Raw genomic sequence first — 22,976 nt, forward strand, 5'->3', positions numbered from 1 at the left:
CAGGGGCAGCAGCTCCAGCCTCTGGTCCTGGATCAGGTCTCAGGGGCAGCAGCTCCAGCAGGGACCCCAAACTTCCCTTTCCCGGGCCACATTAACCAGCTCTAACTGGGGGATCCTGAGGCGTTCCCAGGCCAGTGTGGAGATCTAATCTCTCCACCTGGTCCTGGGTCTTCCCCGAGGCCTCCTCCCAGCTGGACGTGTCTGGAACACCTCCCTAGGGAGGCGCCCAGGGTTCATCCAGACCAGGTGATCCTGAACCACCTCAACTGGCTCCTTTCAACACAAAGGAGCAGCGGCTCTACTCCGAGTTCCTCACGGATGCTGAACTTCTCCCCCTCTCTCTAAGGGAGACTCCAGACCCCCTCCTGAGGAAACACACTTCACACGCTTGGACCTGGACCTGGTTCTTTGGGTCCTGACCTGGACCTGGTTCTTTGGGTCCTGACCTGGACCTGGTTCTGTGGGTCCTGACCTGGACCTGGTTCTGTGGGTCCTGACCTGGACCTGGTTCTGTGGGTCCTGACCTGGACCTGGTTCTTTGGGTCCTGACCTGGACCTGGTTCTTTGGGTCCTGACCTGGACCTGGTTCTTTGGGTCCTGACCTGGACCTGGTTCTTTGGGTCCTGACCCAGCTTTCAGGACCACAGGTGAGGGTAGGAACCAGGACTGAGGGTAGAGCTACTGCAGCTCCGCCCTCGCTGCTCCATCGTCCCCTCACTCGTGAACCAGATCCCGAGGTGCTTGAAGTCCTTCACTTGGGGTCAGGACTCGTTCCAGACCCGAAGGAACAATCCAGCGGTTTCCTGCTGAGAGCCACGGCCTCAGATTCAGAGGTGCTGATCCTCATCCCGGCCGTTTCACACTCGGCTGTGAACCGATCCAGTGAGTGCTGAAGGTCCCTGACCCACGACGCCTCAGGACCACGTCAGAGACCAGATCCTCAGCCCACCCAACTGCAGCCCCTCCCCACCACGACTACGCCTCCATATCCTGTCCATGAAAACCACAAACAGGATTGGGGACAGAGTGCCCCCCTGGAGGAGGCCGACCCCCACCGGGAACCACTCCGACTTACTAAGCTTTGAACATCGCCCGCTCCGGTTCGATGCCCCCAACCTCCACAGGGACGCCAGAAAAGCTCCTCCGGAGGTGTGAGGTGAAGGTCTCTGGGACAGGGGCCTCCTCCAGACGGTCCCAGTTCACCCGCACTACTGGTTTGGGTTTACCCGGTCTGTCCAGAACCTTCCCCATCCTCTGACCCACTCATCCCCAGATGGTGATCAGCTGACAGCTCTGCCCCTCTCTTCACCCGAGTGTCCAAAACATCCGGCCTCAGATCAGATGAGACCATCACAGACTGGATCCTGGACCTTTGGCCTAGGGTGCTCTGGAACCAGGTCCACTTCTGAGCCTCCTTCTGTTCCAACATGGTGTTTGTTAAAGAGGATCCAGGACCAGCACACAAGTCTAACACCAGACGCTGGGGTTTAGATCAGGGAGGCCGTTCCTCCCAATCAGCCTCTCCAGGTGTCTCCATCGTTGCCCACGTGGGCGTTGAAGTCTCCCAGCAGGACTCTGGAGTCCCCTACTGGAGCCCCATGCAGGACTCCATTCAGGGTCTCCAAGAAGGCCCCAGACTCTGAACTGCTGTTCGCTGCATCTGCACCAACAACAGTCAGAGTCCCCCCCCCACCACCCGCAGGCGTAAGGAGGCCACCCTCTGGTCCACCGGGGTCAACTCCAACACCGCGGCGCTCAGCCGGGGGTTTGAGAGTCTCCCCACACCCGCCCGGCCCCTCACACCCTGGGCCCCTCCAGAGAAGACCAGGGTCCAGCCCCTATCCAGGAGCACGGGTCCAGACGTTCAGTTTAATTATTTAAGAGGCTGAAAAAGATTTTTGCATGAAAAATTACTTTTATTGCAGCTCTACACGGGTCACACTTATTTTTACACGTTGAATTCTTTAACTCATGAAGTTTCCACAGTTTTTAAACGTCTGCGGCTGCGAAGCTTCAAACTCTTCAGACTTTTGCATCTAAATTTAGATTAAAGTTGATTTTCCGCTCGTTTCTCCATAAATCTGAACTTTTGTGACATTTTTAAATTAGTTTTCACACGAAGAAACGAGAGAAACTCAGGATTTCATCCAAACTCAGAGGCAAAAGTCGGGTTTGTGGTTTTTATTTTCACGTTCGTCGAGTTTTAAACGCACGAGGAAATAAAATAAAACCTTAGAGTGAATCCGTGTCGTTCGTCTCGACAGCCGCAGACTTTCTTCTTCTTCTGTGAACAGAAAACTGCAGATTTCATCAGAATCAGTTTATTTTATCAGCAAAACACTTTAAAATCTGACATCCAACATGGCCGACAAACCGCAACGCCGGCAACGCCGGTGAAGCCAACGCCGGCAACGCCAAAGCCAAAGCTCCGTCGGCTCCTCGAAAAGTCTTTAAAAGTCGCTGATCAATGATTTTGGTGAGTTCTCGCCTTCCTCTCTCAGCCCTGGTGCTGCTGCTCAATAAAAATCCCACAATGCACCTGGTCCGGCTCCTCGTTAAGCTCGTTAAGTCTGATGAGGAGGGGGGAGGGGAGGAAGGGGGCGGGGCCTGGGACAGGAAGCAGCAGCGACCAATCAGAGAAGAAGAAGAAGTAATAACACAACGTTGATGCTGAAGAACAGGCACGCTGGAATACTGTGTGTGTGTGTGTGTCTCTCCGTGTGTGTGTGTGTGTGTTTCTCTCTGTGTGTGTGTGTCTGTGTGTGTGTGTGTGTGTGTGTGTGTGTGTGTGTGTGTCACTGTTTATAACAGTGGAAAAAACGGTTCGTTTCTCACAGAAAAACACTTTCACGTCTTTTTTTCTTCTTTTTACTTTTTCCGGCGTCGTCTGAGGAAGTGTGTGTGTGTGTGTGTGTGTGTGTGTGTCCGTGTGTGTGTGTCCGTGTGTGTCCGTGTGTGTGTGTCTCAGATGATCTCGAAGGTCTTCTTCAGCTCCATGATCAGCTGCCAGTCGGTCTTCGTCATCTCGTCTCTGAACCAGTTCTTCAGCGCGTCGATGGACGCCCTCGTGATCTGAAACACGCCACAACACTTTAACCACAGCTGCAGATATTAAATATAATAATAATGATAATAATAATAATATGAAGACACACAAACACTGGAGGAGATTTGACGGTTTATTTCTCAGATCCGTTCGAATCAAGTCACTAAAAGATTCCGAGTTTAAGACAAAACTACACGACAACAAGGAAAAAACCTAAATCTCTGAGATTAAAGTCGTTAATCTACCATAAAAAACTTAAATTATTACAATAAATAAACTTCAATGTTCTGAGTTTAAGGTCTTAAATTAACAATAAGATTATTTAAAATAATCTGTAAAGTTAAAATCAGAAATTTATGATTAAAAACTTGAATAATCGCCAAATTTAAGTCGTTAATCTACGATAAAAAGCTGGCTATTCTGAGGTAAAAGTCGTAAATTTACGATAAAATCCTGGATATTCTCTGAGGTTAAAGTCGTAAATTTACGATAAAATCCTGGATATTCTCTGAGGTTAAAGTCGTAAATTTACGATAAAATCCTGGATATTCCCTGAGGTAAAAGTCGTAAATATACGAGGCAAAGAAACGGCGTCATTTCAGTTTTTAACACAACACATGAAAACAAACGCCGTTATTTTTAATAATAATAAAAATCTCCATATTTTACACGTTGCATCTTTTAAATCCAGCTCCTGAACGACTGTGGGGCTTTTATTGTGAAGGTTCTGAGCAGGAAGTGAATCTAAAACAGTTCAAACAGAATCAAACACTTTCTCTCCCTCTGTTCGTCTGTTCTCACCTACTCTGTCGTTCTTCTTCTCTTCACTTCTACTCTGTCGTTCTTCTCTTCACTTCTACTCTGTCGTTCTTCTTCTCTTCACTTCTACTCTGTCGTTCTTCTTCTCTTCACTTCTACTCTGTCGTTCTTCTTCTCTTCACTTCTACTCTGTCGTTCTTCTCTTCACTTCTACTCTGTCGTTCTTCTTCTCTTCACTTCTACTCTGTCGTTCTTCTTCTCTTCACTTCTACTCTGTCGTTCTTCTTCTCTTCACTTCTACTCTGTCGTTCTTCTTCTCTTCACTTCTACTCTGTCGTTCTTCTTCTCTTCTTTTACTCTGGAGCTACCTGCTCTGTCACTTCCTGTCTTCGTTACCATGGCGACGGAAAAGTCCCAAAGACACTTCTGAAGAAATTCACTCAACGCTTTTCATCCAAAACTGAGACGGCGTCCAGAACCACGGAGGAGGCGGCGCCGCGTTTGTGCAAACGTTCAAATATAATATAAATAAAAATGTAGTTTAAATATAATAAATTAATTTAATTTAAATAAAAATATAACTATAAATGATCCTCTCCCCCTGCCCCTCTCTTCCACCTCCCCCTCTCACTGTTCCTAACCCTCTTCCTCTCCCTCCTCCACCCCCTCTCCCCCCCCCCCCCCCCCTCCTCCTCACCTTGCTGACGATGATGTCCGTGGCTTCAAAATGGCGGCCGTACATCTTGGGCGACTCCCCGGGGATGGGTTCGATCTTGATGCAGATTTCTTGGCCTTTCTTGGCGCTTTCCACCGACTTGTGGTTCATCTCGATGCTCGTGACGATGCCGATGTCCACGAACTGGGAACGCACAAGAGAGCGCCGCGGAAACCAGTCCGAGAGATTAAACCATAAAAAACTTAAATATTATAAGATTAAAGTCGTTAATCTGCGATAAAAAACCTGAATATTATCAGATTTAAGACGTTAATCTGCGATAACAAAGGTTAAATATTCTCAGGGATTAAAGTCGTTAATCTGCGATAACAAAGGTTAAATATTCTCAGGGATTAAAGTCGTTAATCTACGATAACAAAGGTTAAATATTCTCAGGGATTAAAGTCGTTAATCTACGATAACAAAGGTTAAATATTCTCAGGGATTAAAGTCGTTAATCTACGATAACAAAGGTTAAATATTCTCAGGAATTAAAGTCGTTAATCTGCGATAATAAAGGTTAAATAATCTCAGGGATTAAAGTCGTTAATCTACGATAACAAAGGTTAAATAATCTCAGGGATTAAAGTCGTTAATCTGCGATAACAAAGGTTAAATAATCTCAGGGATTAAAGTCGTTAATTTACGATAACAAAGGTTAAATAATCTCAGGGATTAAAGTCGTTAATTTACGATAACAAAGGTTAAATATTCTCAGGGATTAAAGTCGTTAATCTGCGATAACAAAGGTTAAATATTCTCAGATTTAAATCGTTAATCTGCGATAACAAAGGTTAAATATTCTCAGATTTAAATCGTTAATCTGCGATAACAAAGGTTAAATATTCTCAGGGATTAAAGTCGTTAATCTGGGATCGAACCCAGTCCTTGGCGGGTCTTAGTCCCTGTCTTACCCCTTTGCTGGGGACGCAGAGCGGCGTGCCCTGCCGCAGGACGCCGGCCTCAATGGTGACGCCCATCACGATGGGATCTCTGGAGTTAAAGATGAACTGAGGAAGAACTCGCAGCTTGGCGGGGAACACGGCGATGTGCCTGCGGACGCCACAGAGACTCTTACAAACGACTCATCGACTGAAATAAGACACAACAGGAAGGAGAGGGCGCGGTGACGCACTTGAACTCGTCCTGCTTGGCCTTCTTGTAGTCCTCCCTGTACTTGGTGAAGGCGTCGAACAGGTGGTAGATGATCTCGGCCCAGAACACTCGCACGCCCAGAGAGTCGGCCATCTCCTGACTCTCTCGCTCCACCTTCACGTCGAACGCCAGGATCACCGCGTACCTGCACGCACAGCAGCGCCATCTTAGATACCGATGTTTTTATATTCTCTAAGATTAGTGTCGTCACTTAACGTTACAAAAAACTTGATTATTCTGAGTTTAAAGTCGTAAATCTACGATAAATTAAAAACATCGTTAGCATCGGCTCGTGTTTGTTTGCGACGTACTGTTGGTCGTGCTCCAACATGGCCGACGCCTTCATCACGTCCCTCTTATGAACCGGTCCGATGTTGATGCCGGCGTACTGCAGAGAGAGAGAGACACACTTCACTTCCTGTTGCTTTTCAGAATAAAAGCAAACTTCTTTAATGGATGAAGACTCACGGGGACTTTGGAGACGCGCAGGAACTCGAGCAGCGCCTCCAGCGAGCCGAGCGTGGACGCCTGCACGTACACGCCCTTCTCCTCCAGCTTGATGCAGCTCAGCGTCTGTTTGAGCTCCCGCACCAATTCATCCTGCAACCAGAAGAGTGTGTGTGAGTGTGTGTCTCTGTGTGTGTATGTGTGTGTCTGTGAGTGTGTGTGTGTGAGTGAGTGTGTGTGTCTGTCTGTCTGAGTGTGTGTGTGTTTGTTACCCTCAGGACGGGGACCTCGTCGTCCTTGTGAGCCACCAGCAGGGGGAGCCCCGCCAGCGTCTTCTCCAGGTCTTTACCCAGAATCTTCACGCCCTGAGCCGTCGACACCTCTTTGTGCTTCTCATACGTGCTCTGCACACACAAGCACACACAAGCGCACACACACACACACACACACACACACACACACACACACAATAAATCAACAAACTAATAATCAATAAATCAACTAACCAACTAATAAATCCACGTCTCTTATTTTGTCTGTGATCATGATTTCTTTTCTCTGGGCTTTTATTTTGAAACTCACCTTGACCCGGAGCTCCTTGAGCGGCGGCGGCAGCAGCAACCCTCTGATCTGCGTCACGATTGGTCCCTCCACCCCTGGCACGATGATGGTCTCGCCCTCCCGGAGGCGCCCGTTGATCAGGATGACGTCTATCGTGGTTCCCATCCCGGGCAGAGCTTTCACCTGAACATGCACACGACATCGTCAGGACGCGCTCGCCACGACCACGGGAGGCACTGCAACCACAACCACACTTACCTCCATGACCTGAGCTCGCAGCTCGTCGCAGTGTGCAAGGCGGCGGGCTAACAGCGTCTGCGTGAGCTCCACCAGCAGGGCGATGAGGTTCCCCATCCCGTCGCCGCTGTGCGCCGAGGTGGGAACCAAGGACACGAACGTCCGCGGGTCTTTGTTCTCGTGGAACAAGGCGGCGTTGAGACCCTGGAGAACACAACAACGGGTTTAGGCGTTCCTCAAGGCTCTGGTTTAGGTCCTCTGGGGTTCAGACTGGCTGAGGTTCAAGTCGTATATTTACGATGAAAAAAAAACTAATATTCTCTGAGATTAAAGTCGTAAATCTGCGATACGCGTTATGATGTAGCGCCACCTGCTGAGCGAACTCCACGATGACGGCCTTCGCCCTCTCGTCGAACTCGTCCTTGGTGTTCTTCTTCTGCTTCTTCAGCGTCGCCACAACGTCGGTCTCCGGACTCTTCTTCCAGTCGTACAGACGGTCGATCTGACGGGAACAACAACGCCGTCAGAAAACACGAAGAAGAAGAAGAAGAAGAAGAAGAAGAGGTGGCGTTGGCGGCGGCAGCAGCGGGGGGACGGACCTTGTTGAGGGCCACGATGAACGGACACTTCTTCTCCTTCAGCAGGTTGATGGACTCGAGCGTCTGCGGCTCCAGCCCGTGCATGATGTCCACCACCAGGATGGCGATGTCACACAGAGAGCTGCCGCGGTTCCTCAGGTTACTGAACGCCGTAAACACACGAGTCATCACAAACAAACAATAACAAATAAAAACACATTAAAACAAATAAAAAGGTGTAAAACAGGTGAAGCAGAATAAATGAGCGTTGGCGTTCATGAGCAGCGCGGCGTCAGACCTGAAGGACTCGTGACCCGGCGTGTCGATGATCAGCATCCCCGGGATCTTCAGCGTCTCTTTGTCAAACTGCAAACAAACATTATTTACTACTATTATTATTGTTGTTGTTGTTGTTGTTATTAAAAGAGCGGCGATGGCGTCACTGAGCGTCCGTACGTTTTTCACCATCTTCGTCTGCTCCTCGATCGTCTCCCTGGGGACGTTTGTGGCTCCGATCTGCTGCGTGATTCCACCGGCCTCACCGTCCTGAACGTGTGTGTGTCGCAGCTGCACGCACACACATGGACACATGTTCAAATCACACACACACACACACACACACACGTTCAAAATATACACACACAAAGTCAGACACAACCACACACACGTAACACCGTAAACTAAAAAGTAGGAACTGAACTATAAACTAACAGCTAACAGTCAGCTAACAGTGAGCTAACAGTGAGCTAACAGTGAGCTAGCAGTAAGCTAACAGCTAAGAGTGAGCTAACAGCTAAGAGTGAGCTAACAGCTAAGAGTGAGCTAACAGCGAGTTAACAGCTAACAGTGAGCTAACAGCGAGCTAACAGCTAACAGTGAGCTAAGAGTAAGCTAACAGTCACCTTGTCCAGGATCTTTGTCTTCCCTGTGTCCACGTGTCCGAGCACACACACCACGGGCGACCTCAGTCTGTCCAGGTTGATGTTCTTCAGGTTCTCCGCTCGCCGTTTCTATGGAAACAGAGGGAGCGGTGGTCAGTGGGCAGCGTGGCGAGGGGAAAGGCGAGCTCGCCCTCCTCCCGTGCTCCTCTCACCTCGATCCTCCTCTTGGCGCGGTCGTACAGACGCTCCTCCTTCGTCCTCCCGTCGTCGTCCGAGCTCTCGCTGCTCTCGTCCTCGCTCTCCTTCGCCGGCCTCTTCTTCGTCGTCTGACTTGCAGGCGTTGCCTCTTTCTCCTTCTCCTCCTCCTCTTCGTCCTCGCTCTCCTCGTCGTCCTCTTCCTCCTCATCTTCGTCATCCTCCTCCTCCTCCTCGTCCTCCTCGCTGCCCGTGGGCTGAGGCGGCGCGGTGGCGTCCTCCTGCACCTGGATGTGGACTTTCTTGAGCTCTGACGCAGGAAACATTTGACAGAATGAGACGAAGGAGACGAAGAACAGACGATCACACTTTCACTCTTCCTCACCTTTCTCCTCATCCGTCGCTATCGCCTCCCAGTCGTCTACGGCCGGCTCCGGCTTCACCTCTGCAGAGGGGGGAGAGAGGGAGGAGAGGGATGAGAGGGAGGGATGAGAGATAGAAGAGAGGAAGAAGAGAAGAGAGGAAGAAGAGATGAAAGGAAGAAGAGCTGAAAGAGGAAGAGATAAACTCACCCGGCTCCACAGCTGTCGGCGTCTTGGCCTCTGTCTCCATGGCAACCGGCTCGGGCGTCTCCGGCGTGGACGCGGTCACCTCAGACGTTTCTAGAGCGGAGGGAGAGAGCACTGTTTGAGAGGGCGGCACGCTGAACGCCGTGACACACGGACCACAGAACGGGCGAGTACCTTCGGGCGTGGCGACGGCGCTTTGCGGCTTCTTCTTCCTCTTGTCTCCGTAAACGGGCTTCTTCTTTGGCATTGAGTCTTTGGACGGCACCTCGATGCCTGCAGGGAGGAAGGAGGGTCAACGCCACGCTCAACAGACACACGCTAAGCTAAGCTAGCAGCTGCAGCGCTGTGATTGGCGGAGGCCTCACCCTGAGCCTGCAGCAGCTTCAGCGTGGCCTCGGCCCGAGCTCGAGCGTCCCTCTGAGCTTTGGTCAGCAGCTTCCCCTCCTTCTTCAGTCGCTCCTTCCTCTCCTTCTCCTTCTGCTTCTTCTTCTCCTTCCGCTCCAGCTCCAGACGCTCCTGACAGACGCAGCGGAGAGTTCAGAGGTCACACAAACAAACAAACAAACAAACACACAAACAAAGACAGGTGGAGGTGTGGTACCTGCTCCTGCCTCTCCTTCTCCATCTCCTCCAGCCTCAGCAGACGCTCCTCCTCCTCCCTCTTGGCTCGCTCCTCCTCCTACAAACAGACAAACAGCATTCAGGAGGAAGGACATCTTTAAGAAACACCTCATGACTCCATTTCCCAGAATGCCTCACCTCCTTCATCTTGGCCAGAGCCTCCTGCATGGCCTTCACTGTGGCTTTGCTCGGCCCCTTCTTCTTCTCCTCCTTCTCCTTCTCCTTCTCTCCCTTCTTCTTCTTCTTGTCCTTCTTCTTCTTGTCCCCCTCAGCCTCCTCTGAAAGACAAGACAGCAGGAGAAGAAGACGACGAGTGAACAACGGCGGTTTGGGTGAAGGATGGGAAATAAGCAGGAAGAAGGACAGGAAACAAGGAGGAAGAAGGACAGGAAACAAGGAGGAAGAAGGAAAGGAAACGAGGAAGAAGGAGGGGAAACAAGGAGGAAGAAGGACGGGAAACAAGGAAGAAGGAGGGGAAACAAGGAGGAGGAAGGAGGGGAAACAAGGAGGAAGAAGGAGGGGAAACAAGGAGGAAGAAGGAGGGGAAACAAGGAGGAAGAAGGAGGGGAAACAAGGAGGAAGAAGGAGGGGAAACAAGGAGGAAGGAGGACAGGAAACAAGGAGGAAGAAGGACAGGAAACAAGGAGGAAGAAGGACAGGAAACAAGGAGGAAGAAGGACGGAAACAAGGAGGAAGAAGGACGGGAAACAAGGAGGAAGGAGGGGAAACAAGGAGGAAGAAGGACAGGAAACAAGGAGGAAGGAGGACGGGAAACAAGGAGGAAGAAGGACGGGAAACAAGGAGGAAGAAGGACGGGAAACAAGGAGGAAGAAGGACGGAAAACAAGGAGGAAGAAGGACGGGAAACAAGGAGGAAGGACGGGAAACAAGGAGGAAGAAGGACAGGAAACAAGGAGGAAGAAGGACGGGAAACAAGGAGGAAGAAGGACGGAAAACAAGGAGGAAGAAGGACGGGAAACAAGGAGGAAGAAGGACGGGAAACAAGGAGGAAGGACGGGAAACAAGGAGGAAGAAGGACAGGAAACAAGGAGGAAGAAGGACAGGAAACAAGGAGGAAGAAGGACGGGAAACAAGGAGGAAGAAGGACGGGAAACAAGGAGGAAGAAGGACAGGAAACAAGGAGGAAGAAGGATGAGGAAGAAGGACGGAAACAAGGAGGAAGGACAGGAAACAAGGAGGAAGGATGGAAACAAGGAGGAGGAAGGACAGGAAACAAGGAGGAAGAAGGACGGAAACAAGGAGGAAGAAGGACAGGAAACGAGGAAGAAGGAGGGGAAACAAGGAGGAAGAAGGACGGGAAACGAGGAAGAAGGAGGGGAAACAAGGAGGAAGAAGGAGGGGAAACAAGGAGGAAGAAGGACGGGAAACAAGGAGGAAGGAGGACAGGAAACAAGGAGGAAGAAGGACAGGAAACAAGGAGGAAGAAGGACAGGAAACAAGGAGGAAGAAGGACGGAAACAAGGAGGAAGAAGGACGGGAAACAAGGAGGAAGGAGGGGAAACAAGGAGGAAGAAGGACAGGAAACAAGGAGGAAGGAGGACGGGAAACAAGGAGGAAGAAGGACGGGAAACAAGGAGGAAGAAGGACGGGAAACAAGGAGGAAGAAGGACAGGAAACAAGGAGGAAGGAGGACGGGAAACAAGGAGGAAGAAGGACGGGAAACAAGGAGGAAGAAGGACGGGAAACAAGGAGGAAGAAGGACGGAAAACAAGGAGGAAGAAGGACGGGAAACAAGGAGGAAGGACGGGAAACAAGGAGGAAGAAGGACAGGAAACAAGGAGGAAGAAGGACAGGAAACAAGGAGGAAGAAGGACGGGAAACAAGGAGGAAGAAGGACGGAAAACAAGGAGGAAGAAGGACGGGAAACAAGGAGGAAGGACGGGAAACAAGGAGGAAGAAGGACAGGAAACAAGGAGGAAGAAGGACAGGAAACAAGGAGGAAGAAGGACGGGAAACAAGGAGGAAGAAGGACGGGAAACAAGGAGGAAGAAGGACAGGAAACAAGGAGGAAGAAGGATGAGGAAGAAGGACGGAAACAAGGAGGAAGGACAGGAAACAAGGAGGAAGGATGGAAACAAGGAGGAGGAAGGACAGGAAACAAGGAGGAAGAAGGACGGAAACAAGGAGGAAGGACGGAAACAAGGAGGAAGAAGGACGGAAACAAGGAGGAAGGATGGAAACAAGGAGGAGGAAGGACGGAAACGAGGAAGGATGGAAACAAGGAGGAAGGACGGGAAACAAGGAGGAAGAAGGACAGGAAACAAGGAGGAGGAAGGACAGGAAACAAGGAGGAAGAAGGACGGAAACAAGGCGGAAGGACGGAAACAAGGAGGAGGAAGGACGGAAACAAGGAGGAAGGAGGACAGGAAACAAGGAGGAAGAAGGATGAGGAAGAAGGACGGGAAACAGGGAGGAAGAAGGACGGGAAACAAGGAGGAAGAAGGATGGGAAACAAGGAGGAAGAAGGACAGGAAACAAGGAGGAAGAAGGATGGGAAACAAGGAGGAAGAAGGATGGGAAACAGGGAGGAAGTCAGAAAGGAAACAAGGAGGAAGAAGGACGGGAAACAAGGAGGAAGAAGGACGGGAAACTAGCAGGAAGAAAGTCGGGAAACGAGGAAGAAGGACGGGAAACAAGGAGGAAGAAGGACGGGAAACGAGGAAGAAGGACAGGAAACGAGGAAGTCAGAAAGGAAACAAGGAGGAAGAAGGATGGGAAACAAGGAGGAAGAAGGACGGGAAACAAGGAGGAAGAAGGACGGGAAACAAGGAGGAAGAAGGAGGGAAAACAAGGAGGAAGAAGGACAGGAAACAAGGAGGAAGGAGGACGGAAACAAGGAGGAAGAAGGACAGGAAACAATGAGGAAGAAGGACGGAAACAAATAGGAAGGACGGGAAACAAGGAGGAAGAAGGACGGGAAACAAGGAGGAAGAAGGAGGGGAAACAAGGAGGAAGAAGGACGGGAAACAAGGAGGAAGAAGGACGTGAAACGAGGAAGGAGGACGTGAAACAAGGAGGAAGAAGGACAGGAAACAAGGAGGAAGGAGGACGGGAAACAAGGAGGAAGGACAGGAAACAAGGAGGTAGAAGGATGGGAAACAAGGAGGAAGGAGGACGGGAAACAAGGAGGAAGAAGGATGGGAAACAAGGAGGAAGGAGGACAGGAAACGAGGAAGAAGGACAGGAAACAAGGAGGAAGGAGGACGGGAAACAAGGAGGAAGAAGGACGGGAAACAAGGAGGAAGAAGGACAGGAAACAAGGAGGAAGAAGGATGGGAAACAAGGAGGAAGAAGGACGGGAAACAAGGAGGAAGGACAGGAAACAAGGAGGAAGAAGGACATTAAACAAGGAGGAAGAAGGATGAGGAAGAAGGACTGAAACAAGGAGGAAGGACAGGAAACAAGGAGGAAGGATGGAAACAAGGAGGAGGAAGGACAGGAAACAAGGAGGAAGAAGGACGGAAACAAGGAGGAAGGACGGAAACAAGGAGGAAGAAGGACGGAAACAAGGAGGAAGGATGGAAACAAGGAGGAGGAAGGACGGAAACGAGGAAGGATGGAAACAAGGAGGAAGGACGGGAAACAAGGAGGAAGAAGGACAGGAAACAAGGAGGAGGAAGGACAGGAAACAAGGAGGAAGAAGGACGGAAACAAGGCGGAAGGACGGAAACAAGGAGGAGGAAGGACGGAAACAAGGAGGAAGGAGGACAGGAAACAAGGAGGAAGAAGGATGAGGAAGAAGGACGGGAAACAGGGAGGAAGAAGGACGGGAAACAAGGAGGAAGAAGGATGGGAAACAAGGAGGAAGAAGGACAGGAAACAAGGAGGAAGAAGGATGGGAAACAAGGAGGAAGAAGGATGGGAAACAAGGAGGAAGTCAGAAAGGAAACAAGGAGGAAGAAGGACGGGAAACAAGGAGGAAGAAGGACGGGAAACTAGCAGGAAGAAAGTCGGGAAACGAGGAAGAAGGACGGGAAACAAGGAGGAAGAAGGACGGGAAACGAGGAAGAAGGACAGGAAACGAGGAAGTCAGAAAGGAAACAAGGAGGAAGAAGGATGGGAAACAAGGAGGAAGAAGGACGGGAAACAAGGAGGAAGAAGGACGGGAAACAAGGAGGAAGAAGGAGGGAAAACAAGGAGGAAGAAGGACAGGAAACAAGGAGGAAGGAGGACGGAAACAAGGAGGAAGAAGGACAGGAAACAATGAGGAAGAAGGACGGAAACAAATAGGAAGGACGGGAAACAAGGAGGAAGAAGGACGGGAAACAAGGAGGAAGAAGGAGGGGAAACAAGGAGGAAGAAGGACGGGAAACAAGGAGGAAGAAGGACGTGAAACGAGGAAGGAGGACGTGAAACAAGGAGGAAGAAGGACAGGAAACAAGGAGGAAGGAGGACGGGAAACAAGGAGGAAGGACAGGAAACAAGGAGGTAGAAGGATGGGAAACAAGGAGGAAGGAGGACGGGAAACAAGGAGGAAGAAGGATGGGAAACAAGGAGGAAGGAGGACAGGAAACAAGGAGGAAGAAGGACGGGAAACGAGGAAGAAGGACAGGAAACAAGGAGGAAGGAGGACGGGAAACAAGGAGGAAGAAGGACGGGAAACAAGGAGGAAGAAGGACAGGAAACAAGGAGGAAGAAGGATGGGAAACAAGGAGGAAGAAGGACGGGAAACAAGGAGGAAGGACAGGAAACAAGGAGGAAGAAGGACGGGAAACAAGGAGGAAGAAGGACAGGAAACAAGGAGGAAGAAGGACAGAAACAAGGAGGAAGAAGGACGGGAAACAAGGAGGAAGAAGGACGGGAAACGAGGAGGAAGAAGGACGGGAAACAAGGAGGAAGAAGGACGGGAAACGAGGAGGAAGAAGGACGGGAAACAAGGAGGACGGGAAAGGAAAAGAAAGACGAGATAGAAAGAAAGGACGGGGAGAGGGATAATCTGATTCCTACCTTCAGCGGTTGGCTCCGCCCCTTCCTGTTCTTCGGGCGCTGCTATAGGTGGCTCTTCCGGAGGGGGCGTGTCCTCTATCGTCTTCTTGTCCTCCGTCTCTTTCTTGGGCTCCACACTTCCCTCCTTCTCCTTCTCCTTCAGCTTCCTCTGCTTCATCCTCTCCTCCTCCTTCTTCTTCTTGTCCCTCTCCTTCTTCTCCGCCTTCTTCTGTGCCGCCGTCTTCATCTTGCCTTGGCCCTCCTCGCCATCCTGCTGCTGCTCCTCCTCGTCCTCGCTGTCCGCCTTCGCTGCTTTGCCTTTGTTCTTCTTCTTCTTGTCTCTCCTGCTGGTGAACTCCTCCTCGTCGTCGTCCCCTGACCCCTCCTCCTCCTTCACTCCTCCTTTCCTCACGCCTTCTTCTTCATCTTTTTCCTCCTGCTCCTTCTTCTTGTCCCGCTCCTTTTTCTCCGCCTTCTTCTGCGCCGCCGTCTTCATCTTGAAGCCTTCGTCGACCTCCCCATCCTGCTCCTCCTCCTCCTCTTCGTCGCTGTCTGCCTTTGCTTTGCTTTTGTTCTTCTTCTTCATCAGGTCTTTACAGAAGGTTAAGTCCTCATCGTCGTCCGCCTGCTTCCCTCCTTCCTCTTCATCTTTGTCCTCTTCGTCAGATGCTTGCTTGGCGCCCTTTTTCCCTTTGGTTTTGAGGCGTGATTGTGATCCGCTGTCGTCATCAGAGTCCGCAGCTTTCTGCAAAGAGTTCAAATGAGTTGTCTTTTTAAGAAAGAGAGACGACATTTGCTCCACGTTCCCCTCCCGCCCGCCTCCTGACACCACCTGTCCCTGTCACCCTCCTCCGACTCGACTTCCTGTTCGCCGCCCCTTCTCCCGACACATGCCCCCGGGTTTCTGAGCAAACGCTTCAAGAAATATGAGCCCCAAAATACGATGTTTAGAAACAAGGAGGTGGAAGGACGGGAAACAAGGAGGAAGGACGGGAAACAAGGAGGAAGGACGGGAAACAAGGAGGAAGGACGGGAAACAAGGAGGAAGGACGGGAAACAAGGAGGAAGGACGGGAAACAAGGAGGAAGGACGGGAAACAAGGAGGAAGGACAGGAAACAAGGAGGAAGGACAGGAAACAAGGAGGAAGAAGGACGGGAAACAAGGAGGAAGAAGGACGGGAAACAAGGAGGAAGAAGGACAGGAAACAAGGAGGAAGAAGGACGGGAAACAAGGAGGAAGAAGGACGGGAAACAAGGAGGAAGAAGGACAGGAAAACAAGGAGGAGGAAGGACAGGAAACAAGGAGGAAGGACAGGAAACAAGGAGGTAGAAGGACGGGAAACAAGGAGGAAGGACAGGAAAACAAGGAGGAAGAAGGACAGGAAACAAGGAGGAAGAAGGACGGGACACAAGGAGGAAGGACAGGAAACAAGGAGGAAGAAGGACATTAAACAAGGAGGTAGAAGGACAGGAAACAAGGAGGAAGGACGGGAAGCAAAGAGGAAGGACAGGAAACAAGGAGGAAGAAGGACAGGAAACAAGGAGGAAGGACAGGAAACAAGGAGGAAGAAGGACAGGAAACAAGGAGGAAGAAGGACGGGAAACAAGGAGGAAGGAGGACAGGAAACAAGGAGGAAGAAGGACAGGAAACGAGGAAGGACAGGAAACAAGGAGGAAGGACGGGAAACAAGGAGGAAGAAGGACAGGAAACAAGGAGGAAGGACGGGAAACAAGGAGGAAGAAGGACAGGAAACAAGGAGGAAGGACAGGAAACAAAGAGGAGGTCAGGAAACAAAGAGGAGGTCAGGAAACAAGGACGAAGAAGGTCAGGAAACAAGGAGGAAGAAGGACGGGAAACAAGGAGGAAGAAGGATGGGAAACAAGGAGGAAGAAGGACGGGAAACAAGGAAGAAGGACGGGAAACAAGGAGGAAGAAGGACAGGAAACAAGGAGGAAGAAGGACAGGAAACAAGGAGGAAGAAGGACAGGAAACAAGGAGGAAGGACAGGAAACAAGGAGGAAGGACGGGAAGCAAGGAGGAAGAAGGACGGGAAACAAGGAGGAAGAAGGACGGGAAACAAGGAGGAAGGACAGGAAACAAAGAGGAGGTCAGGAAACAAAGAGGAGGTCAGGAAACAAAGAGGAGGTCAGGAAACAAGGACGAAGAAGGTCAGGAAACAAGGAGGAAGAAGGACGGGAAACAAGGAGGAAGAAGGACGGGAAACAAGGAGAAGAAAGACAGGAAACAAGGAGGAAGAAGGACGGGAAACAAGGAGGAAGGACGGGAAACAAATAGGGAAGAAGGACAGGAAACAAGGAGGAAGGAGGACGGGAAACAAGGAGGAAGAAGGACGGGAAACAAGGAGGAAGAAGGACAGGAACAAGGAGGAAGGACAGGAAACAAGGAGGAAGGACGGGAAACAAGGAGGAAGAAGGACAGGAAACAAGGAGGAGGAAGGACAGGAAACAAGGAGGAAGAAGGACAGGAAACAAGGAGGAAGAAGGACAGAAAACAAGGAGGAAGAAGGACGGGAAACAAAGAGGAAGAAGGACGGGAAACAAGGAGAAGAAAGACAGGAAACAAGGAGGAAGAAGGACGGGAAACAAGGAGGAAGAAGGACGGGAAACAAAGAGGAAGAAGGACGGGAAACAAGGAGAAGAAAGACAGGAAACAAGGAGGAAGAAGGACAGAAACAAGGAGAAGAAAGACAGGAAACAAGGAGGAAGACGGACGGGAAACAAGGAGGAAGACAGAAAGGAAACAAGTAGGAAGAAGGACGGGAAACAAGTAGGAAGAAGGACAGGAAACAAGGAGGAAGAAGGACAGGAAACAAGGAGGAAGGACAGGAAACAAGGAGGAAGAAGGACAGGAAACAAGGAGGAAGAAGGACGGGAAACAAGGAGGAAGAAGGACGGGAAACAAAGAGGAAGAAGGAAGGGAAACGAGGAGGAAGAAGGACAGGTAACAAGGAGGAAGAAGGACAGGAAACGAGGAGGAAGAAAGACAGGTCACAAGGAGGACAGGAAACAAGAAGGACGGGAAACAAGGAGGAAGACGGACGGGAAACAAGGAGGAAGGACAGGTAACAAGGAGGAAGAAGGACAGGAAACAAGGAGGAAGAAGGACGGGAAACAAGGAGGAAGAAGGAAAGGAAACAAGGAGGAAGAAGGACAGGAAACAAGGAGGAAGAAGGAAGGGAAACAAGGAGGAAGAAGGACAGGAAACAAGGAGGAAGAAGGACAGGAAACAAGGAGGAAGAAGGACGGGAAACAAGGAGGAAGAAGGAAAGGAAACAAGGAGGAAGAAGGAAAGGAAACGAGGAAGAAGGACAGGAAACAAGGAGGAAGAAGGAAAGGAAACAAGGAGGAAGAAGGTCAGGAAACAAGGAGGAAGAAGGACGGAAACAAGGAGGAAGGATGACGGGAAACAAGGAGGAAGAAGGACGGGAAACAAGGAGGAAGGAGGACGGGAAACAAGGAGGAAGGACAGGAAACAAGGAGGAAGGACAGGAAACAAGGAGGAAGAAGGACAGGAAACAAGGAGGAAGAAGGACGGGAAACAAGGAGGAAGAAGGACGGGAAACAAAGAGGAAGAAGGAAGGGAAACGAGGAGGAAGAAGGACAGGTAACAAGGAGGAAGAAGGACAGGAAACGAGGAGGAAGAAAGACAGGTCACAAGGAGGACAGGAAACAAGAAGGACGGGAAACAAGGAGGACGACGGACGGCAAACAAGGAGGAAGGACAGGTAACAAGGAGGAAGAAGGACAGGAAACAAGGAGGAAGAAGGACGGGAAACAAGGAGGAAGAAGGAAAGGAAACAAGGAGGAAGAAGGACAGGAAACAAGGAGGAAGAAGGAAGGGAAACAAGGAGGAAGAAGGACAGGAAACAAGGAGGAAGAAGGACAGGAAACAAGGAGGAAGAAGGACGGGAAACAAGGAGGAAGAAGGAAAGGAAACAAGGAGGAAGAAGGAAAGGAAACAAGGAGGAAGAAGGACAGGAAACAAGGAGACAGAAGGAAAGGAAACAAGGAGGAAGAAGGTCAGGAAACAAGGAGGAAGAAGGACGGAAACAAGGAGGAAGAAGGACAGGAAACAAGGAGGAAGAAGGAAAGGAAACAAGGAGGAAGAAGGAAAGGAAACAAGGAGGAAGAAGGACAGGAAACAAGGAGGAATAAGGAAAGGAAACAAGGAGGAAGAAGGTCAGGAAACAAGGAGGAAGAAGGACGGAAACAAGGAGGAAGGATGACGGGAAACAAGGAGGAAGAAGGACGGGAAACAAGGAGGAAGGAGGACGGGAAACAAGGAGGAAGGACAGGAAACAAGGAGGAAGAAGAAGGAAAAGTTTCAGGGAAAAAAGTCAAAAATGCGATTTCTAAAAGGCCACGCCCCTCACAGAAGTACACACGACTGAGTTTATTTGGGGACGCTCTGTAAAAAGCGTAAACGCTGGCGTGATGGAGTTCCTGCTGAAGACATGAATATGACACCAGGTGTGTTTACCTTTGCTTTTCCTCCCTGAGTCTCCAGAGACAACTCCTCCAGCTCCTTCAGGATTTCGTCCTCACTGCAGGAGGACAAAAACACGGGTGAGAGGAGGACGAGAGACGGGTGAGAGAAGGACGAGAGACGGGTGAGAGGAGGACGAGAGACGGGTGAGAGAAGGACAAAGACACGGGTGAGAGAAGGACGAGAGACGGGTGAGAGAAGGACAAAGACACGGGTGAGAGGAGGACGAGAGACGGGTGAGAGGAGGACAAAGACACGGGTGAGAGGAGGACGAGACACGGGTGAGAGGAGGACGAGACACAGGTGAGAGGAGGACAAAGACACGGGTGAGAGGAGGACAAAGACACGGGTGAGAGGAGGACGAGACACGGGTGAGAGGAGGACGAGACACGGGTGAGAGGAGGACAAAGACACGGGTGAGAGGAGGACAAAGACACGGGTGAGAGGAGGACAAAGACACGGGTGAGAGAAGGACGAGAGACGGGTGAGAGGAGGACAAAGACACGGGTGAGAGGAGGACAAGAGACGGGTGAGAGGAGGACAAAGACACGGGTGAGAGGAGGACGAGACACGGGTGAGAGGAGGACGAGACACAGGTGAGAGAAGGACAAAGACACGGGTGAGAGAAGGACGAGAGACGGGTGAGAGGAGGACAAAGACACGGGTGAGAGAAGGACAAAGACACGGGTGAGAGGAGGACAAAGACACGGGTGAGAGGAGGACAAAGACACGGGTGAGAGGAGGACAAAGACACGGGTGAGAGAAGGACAAAGACACGGGTGAGAGGAGGACGAGAGACGGGTGAGAGGAGGACAAAGACACGGGTGAGAGGAGGACAAAGACACGGGTGAGAGAAGGACAAAGACACGGGTGAGAGGAGGACGAGAGACGGGTGAGAGGAGGACAAAGACACGGGTGAGAGGAGGACGAGAGACGGGTGAGAGAAGGACAAAGACACGGGTGACGAGGTGAGAGACGGGTGAGAGGAGGACAGACGGGTGAGAGGAGGACGACAGACGGGTGAGAGACGGGTGATAGGAGGAGGACAGACGGGTGAGGCTCGTACTCGAACTCCTCCTTCTTGGCTCCTTTCTTCTTGTTCTTCTTCCCTTTGTTTTCTCTGGAGGCTCCGGCTCCTTCGATCTCTGCAGCCAGAGCATCGATGTCCACCAGGTCCTCTTTGGTACTGAACACACACACACACACACACACAGGGAGACACACACACACACACACACACACAGGGACACACACACACACACACACACACACACACACACACGGGGACACACACACACGGGGACACACGGACACACACAGGGACAGACACAGACACACACAGACACACACACACACAAACACACACACAGGGACAAACGGACACACACAGGGACACACACAGACACACACACACACAGGGACAAACGGACACACACGGAGAGAGACACACACACACACACACACAGATGACATCATCGCTTTAACCTGTGTCTACACAACAATGCGAACAAAAAGCTGCTGACTGAACTTTCTGCACGCCACTTTATTTCCACACACACACACATTTAAAGAGGCTAACAGTTAGCTTAGCTTCCCTCAGGTGTGACTGTAAACACAGATAATATATATTTATATATATTTATAATAAAATAAAGGTGTTTCATCAGAGTCAGCCTCATTAACACACACATTTAAAGAGGCTAACAGTTAGCTTAGCTCCCCTCAGGTGTGACAGTAAACATAGATAATATATATTTATATATATTTATAATAAAATAAAGGTGTTTCATCAGAGTCAGCCTCATTAACACACACATTTAAAGAGGCTAACAGTTAGCTTAGCTTCTCTCAGGTGTGACAGTAAACATAGATAATATATATTTATATATATTTATAATAAAATAAAGGTGTTTCATCAGAGTCAGCCTCATTAACACACGTTTAAAGAGGCTAACAGTTAGCTTAGCTTCCCTCAGGTGTGACAGTAAACACAGATAATATATATTTATATATATTTATAATAAAATAAAAGTGTTTCATCAGAGTCAGCCTCATTAACACACACATTTAAAGAGGCTAACAGTTAGCTTAGCTTCCCTCAGGTGTGACAGTAAACACAGATAATATATATTTATATATATTTATAATAAAATAAAGGTGTTTCATCAGAGTCAGCCTTATTAACACACACATTTAAAGAAGCTAACAGTTAGCTTAGCTCCCCTCAGGTGTGACAGTAAACATAGATAATATATATTTATATATATTCATAATAAAATAAAGGTGTTTCATCAGAGTCAGCCTCATTAACACACATTTAAAGAGGCTAACAGTTAGCTTAGCTCCCCTCAGGTGTGACAGTAAACATAGATAATATATATTTATATATATTTATAATAAAATAAAGGTGTTTCATCAGAGTCAGCCTCATTAACACACATTTAAAGAGGCTAACAGCTAGCTTAGCTCCCCTCAGGTGTGACAGTAAACATAGATAATATATATTTATATATATTTATAATAAAATAAAGGTGTTTCATCAGAGTCAGTGTCATTAACACACATTTAAAGAGGCTAACAGTTAGCTTAGCTTCCCTCAGGTGTGACAGTAAACACAGATAATATATATTTATATATATTTATAATAAAATAAAGGTGTTTCATCAGAGTCAGCCTTATTAACACACACATTTAAAGAGGCTAACAGTTAGCTTAGCTCCCCTCAGGTGTGACAGTAAACATAGATAATATATATTTATATATATTTATAATAAAATAAAGGTGTTTCATCAGAGTCAGCCTCATTAACACACATTTAAAGAGGCTAACAGCTAGCTTAGCTCCCCTCAGGTGTGACAGTAAACATAGATAATATATATTTATATATATTTATAATAAAATAAAGGTGTTTCATCAGAGTCAGTGTCATTAACACACATTTAAAGAGGCTAACAGTTAGCTTAGCTCCCCTCAGGTGTGACAGTAAACATAGATAATATATATTTATATATATTTATAATAAAATAAAGGTGTTTCATCAGAGTCAGCCTCATTAACACACACATTTAAAGGGGCTAACAGTTAGCTTAGCTTCCCTCAGGTGTGACAGTAAACACAGATAATATATATTTATATATATTTATAATAAAATAAAGGTGTTTCATCAGAGTCAGCCTCATTAACACACACATTTAAAGGGGCTAACAGTTAGCTTAGCTCCCCTCAGGTGCACCGGTATTCACACGCGTGGTTAGCATATTAGCATGTAGCCGCTAAGCTAACATGCTAGAGGGCCTGTTTTATGTATAAACACGGCGGGAGAGCCGGCTCGCGCCCCGGTGTGCTCGCGGGCGGGCGGGGCGTGCCCCCCGGGTGTGCTCGGTACCTGTCCTCCCCGGACTTCTTCTGTTTCTTCCCCATCGTCTGCCTCCTGCTGCCGCTGCGGGTCTCCGGTTTGTCTCCGGTTCGTCTCCGGTTCAGGCTCCGCTGCACCGACGCACGCGCACAGATGCTGGAGCCGACACACACGGCGCGAGCGCTCACTCCGCCGCGTTTTCCCGGCACTGACACAGCGGCTGTGCACGCGCCGCCGTCTCCATGGAAACCGAACCCACTCAGCCCGATAAAGACGTTAAAATGTATTTTATTTTTTATTTAACGTTTATTTTTTGGTTATATTATTTAAATTTAATGTTTATTTTTTAGTATCATTATTTATATTTAATGTTTTTATTTAATGCTTATTTTTATTCACAATAA

General features: G+C 49.3%; 1 protein-coding gene across 1 annotated transcript; it reads right to left on the reverse strand.

The window, feature by feature from the left end:
* Nucleotides 1-1,928: 1,928 nt before the first annotated feature.
* eif5b (eukaryotic translation initiation factor 5B) lies at nucleotides 1,929-22,701 on the reverse strand. Its single transcript, XM_083938098.1, has 25 exons — nucleotides 22,603-22,701; nucleotides 20,284-20,403; nucleotides 19,212-19,275; nucleotides 14,732-15,455; nucleotides 9,903-10,042; nucleotides 9,745-9,822; nucleotides 9,509-9,659; nucleotides 9,318-9,416; nucleotides 9,147-9,236; nucleotides 8,960-9,019; nucleotides 8,592-8,884; nucleotides 8,401-8,508; nucleotides 7,955-8,065; nucleotides 7,797-7,864; nucleotides 7,520-7,661; nucleotides 7,291-7,422; nucleotides 6,942-7,124; nucleotides 6,705-6,866; nucleotides 6,395-6,526; nucleotides 6,144-6,275; nucleotides 5,987-6,063; nucleotides 5,656-5,820; nucleotides 5,435-5,573; nucleotides 4,503-4,664; nucleotides 1,929-3,072 (listed from the first exon to the last, which is right to left on the reverse strand). The coding sequence occupies exons 1-25, from the start codon at nucleotides 22,635-22,637 to the stop codon at nucleotides 2,965-2,967; spliced, it is 3,675 nt and encodes a 1,224-aa protein (XP_083794224.1). The 5' UTR covers nucleotides 22,638-22,701; the 3' UTR covers nucleotides 1,929-2,964.
* Nucleotides 22,702-22,976: the final 275 nt, after the last annotated feature.

Source organism: Echiichthys vipera (assembly GCF_963691815.1).
Source record: "Echiichthys vipera genome assembly, chromosome: 23".
NCBI classification, from domain to species: Eukaryota; Metazoa; Chordata; class Actinopteri; order Perciformes; family Trachinidae; genus Echiichthys; species Echiichthys vipera.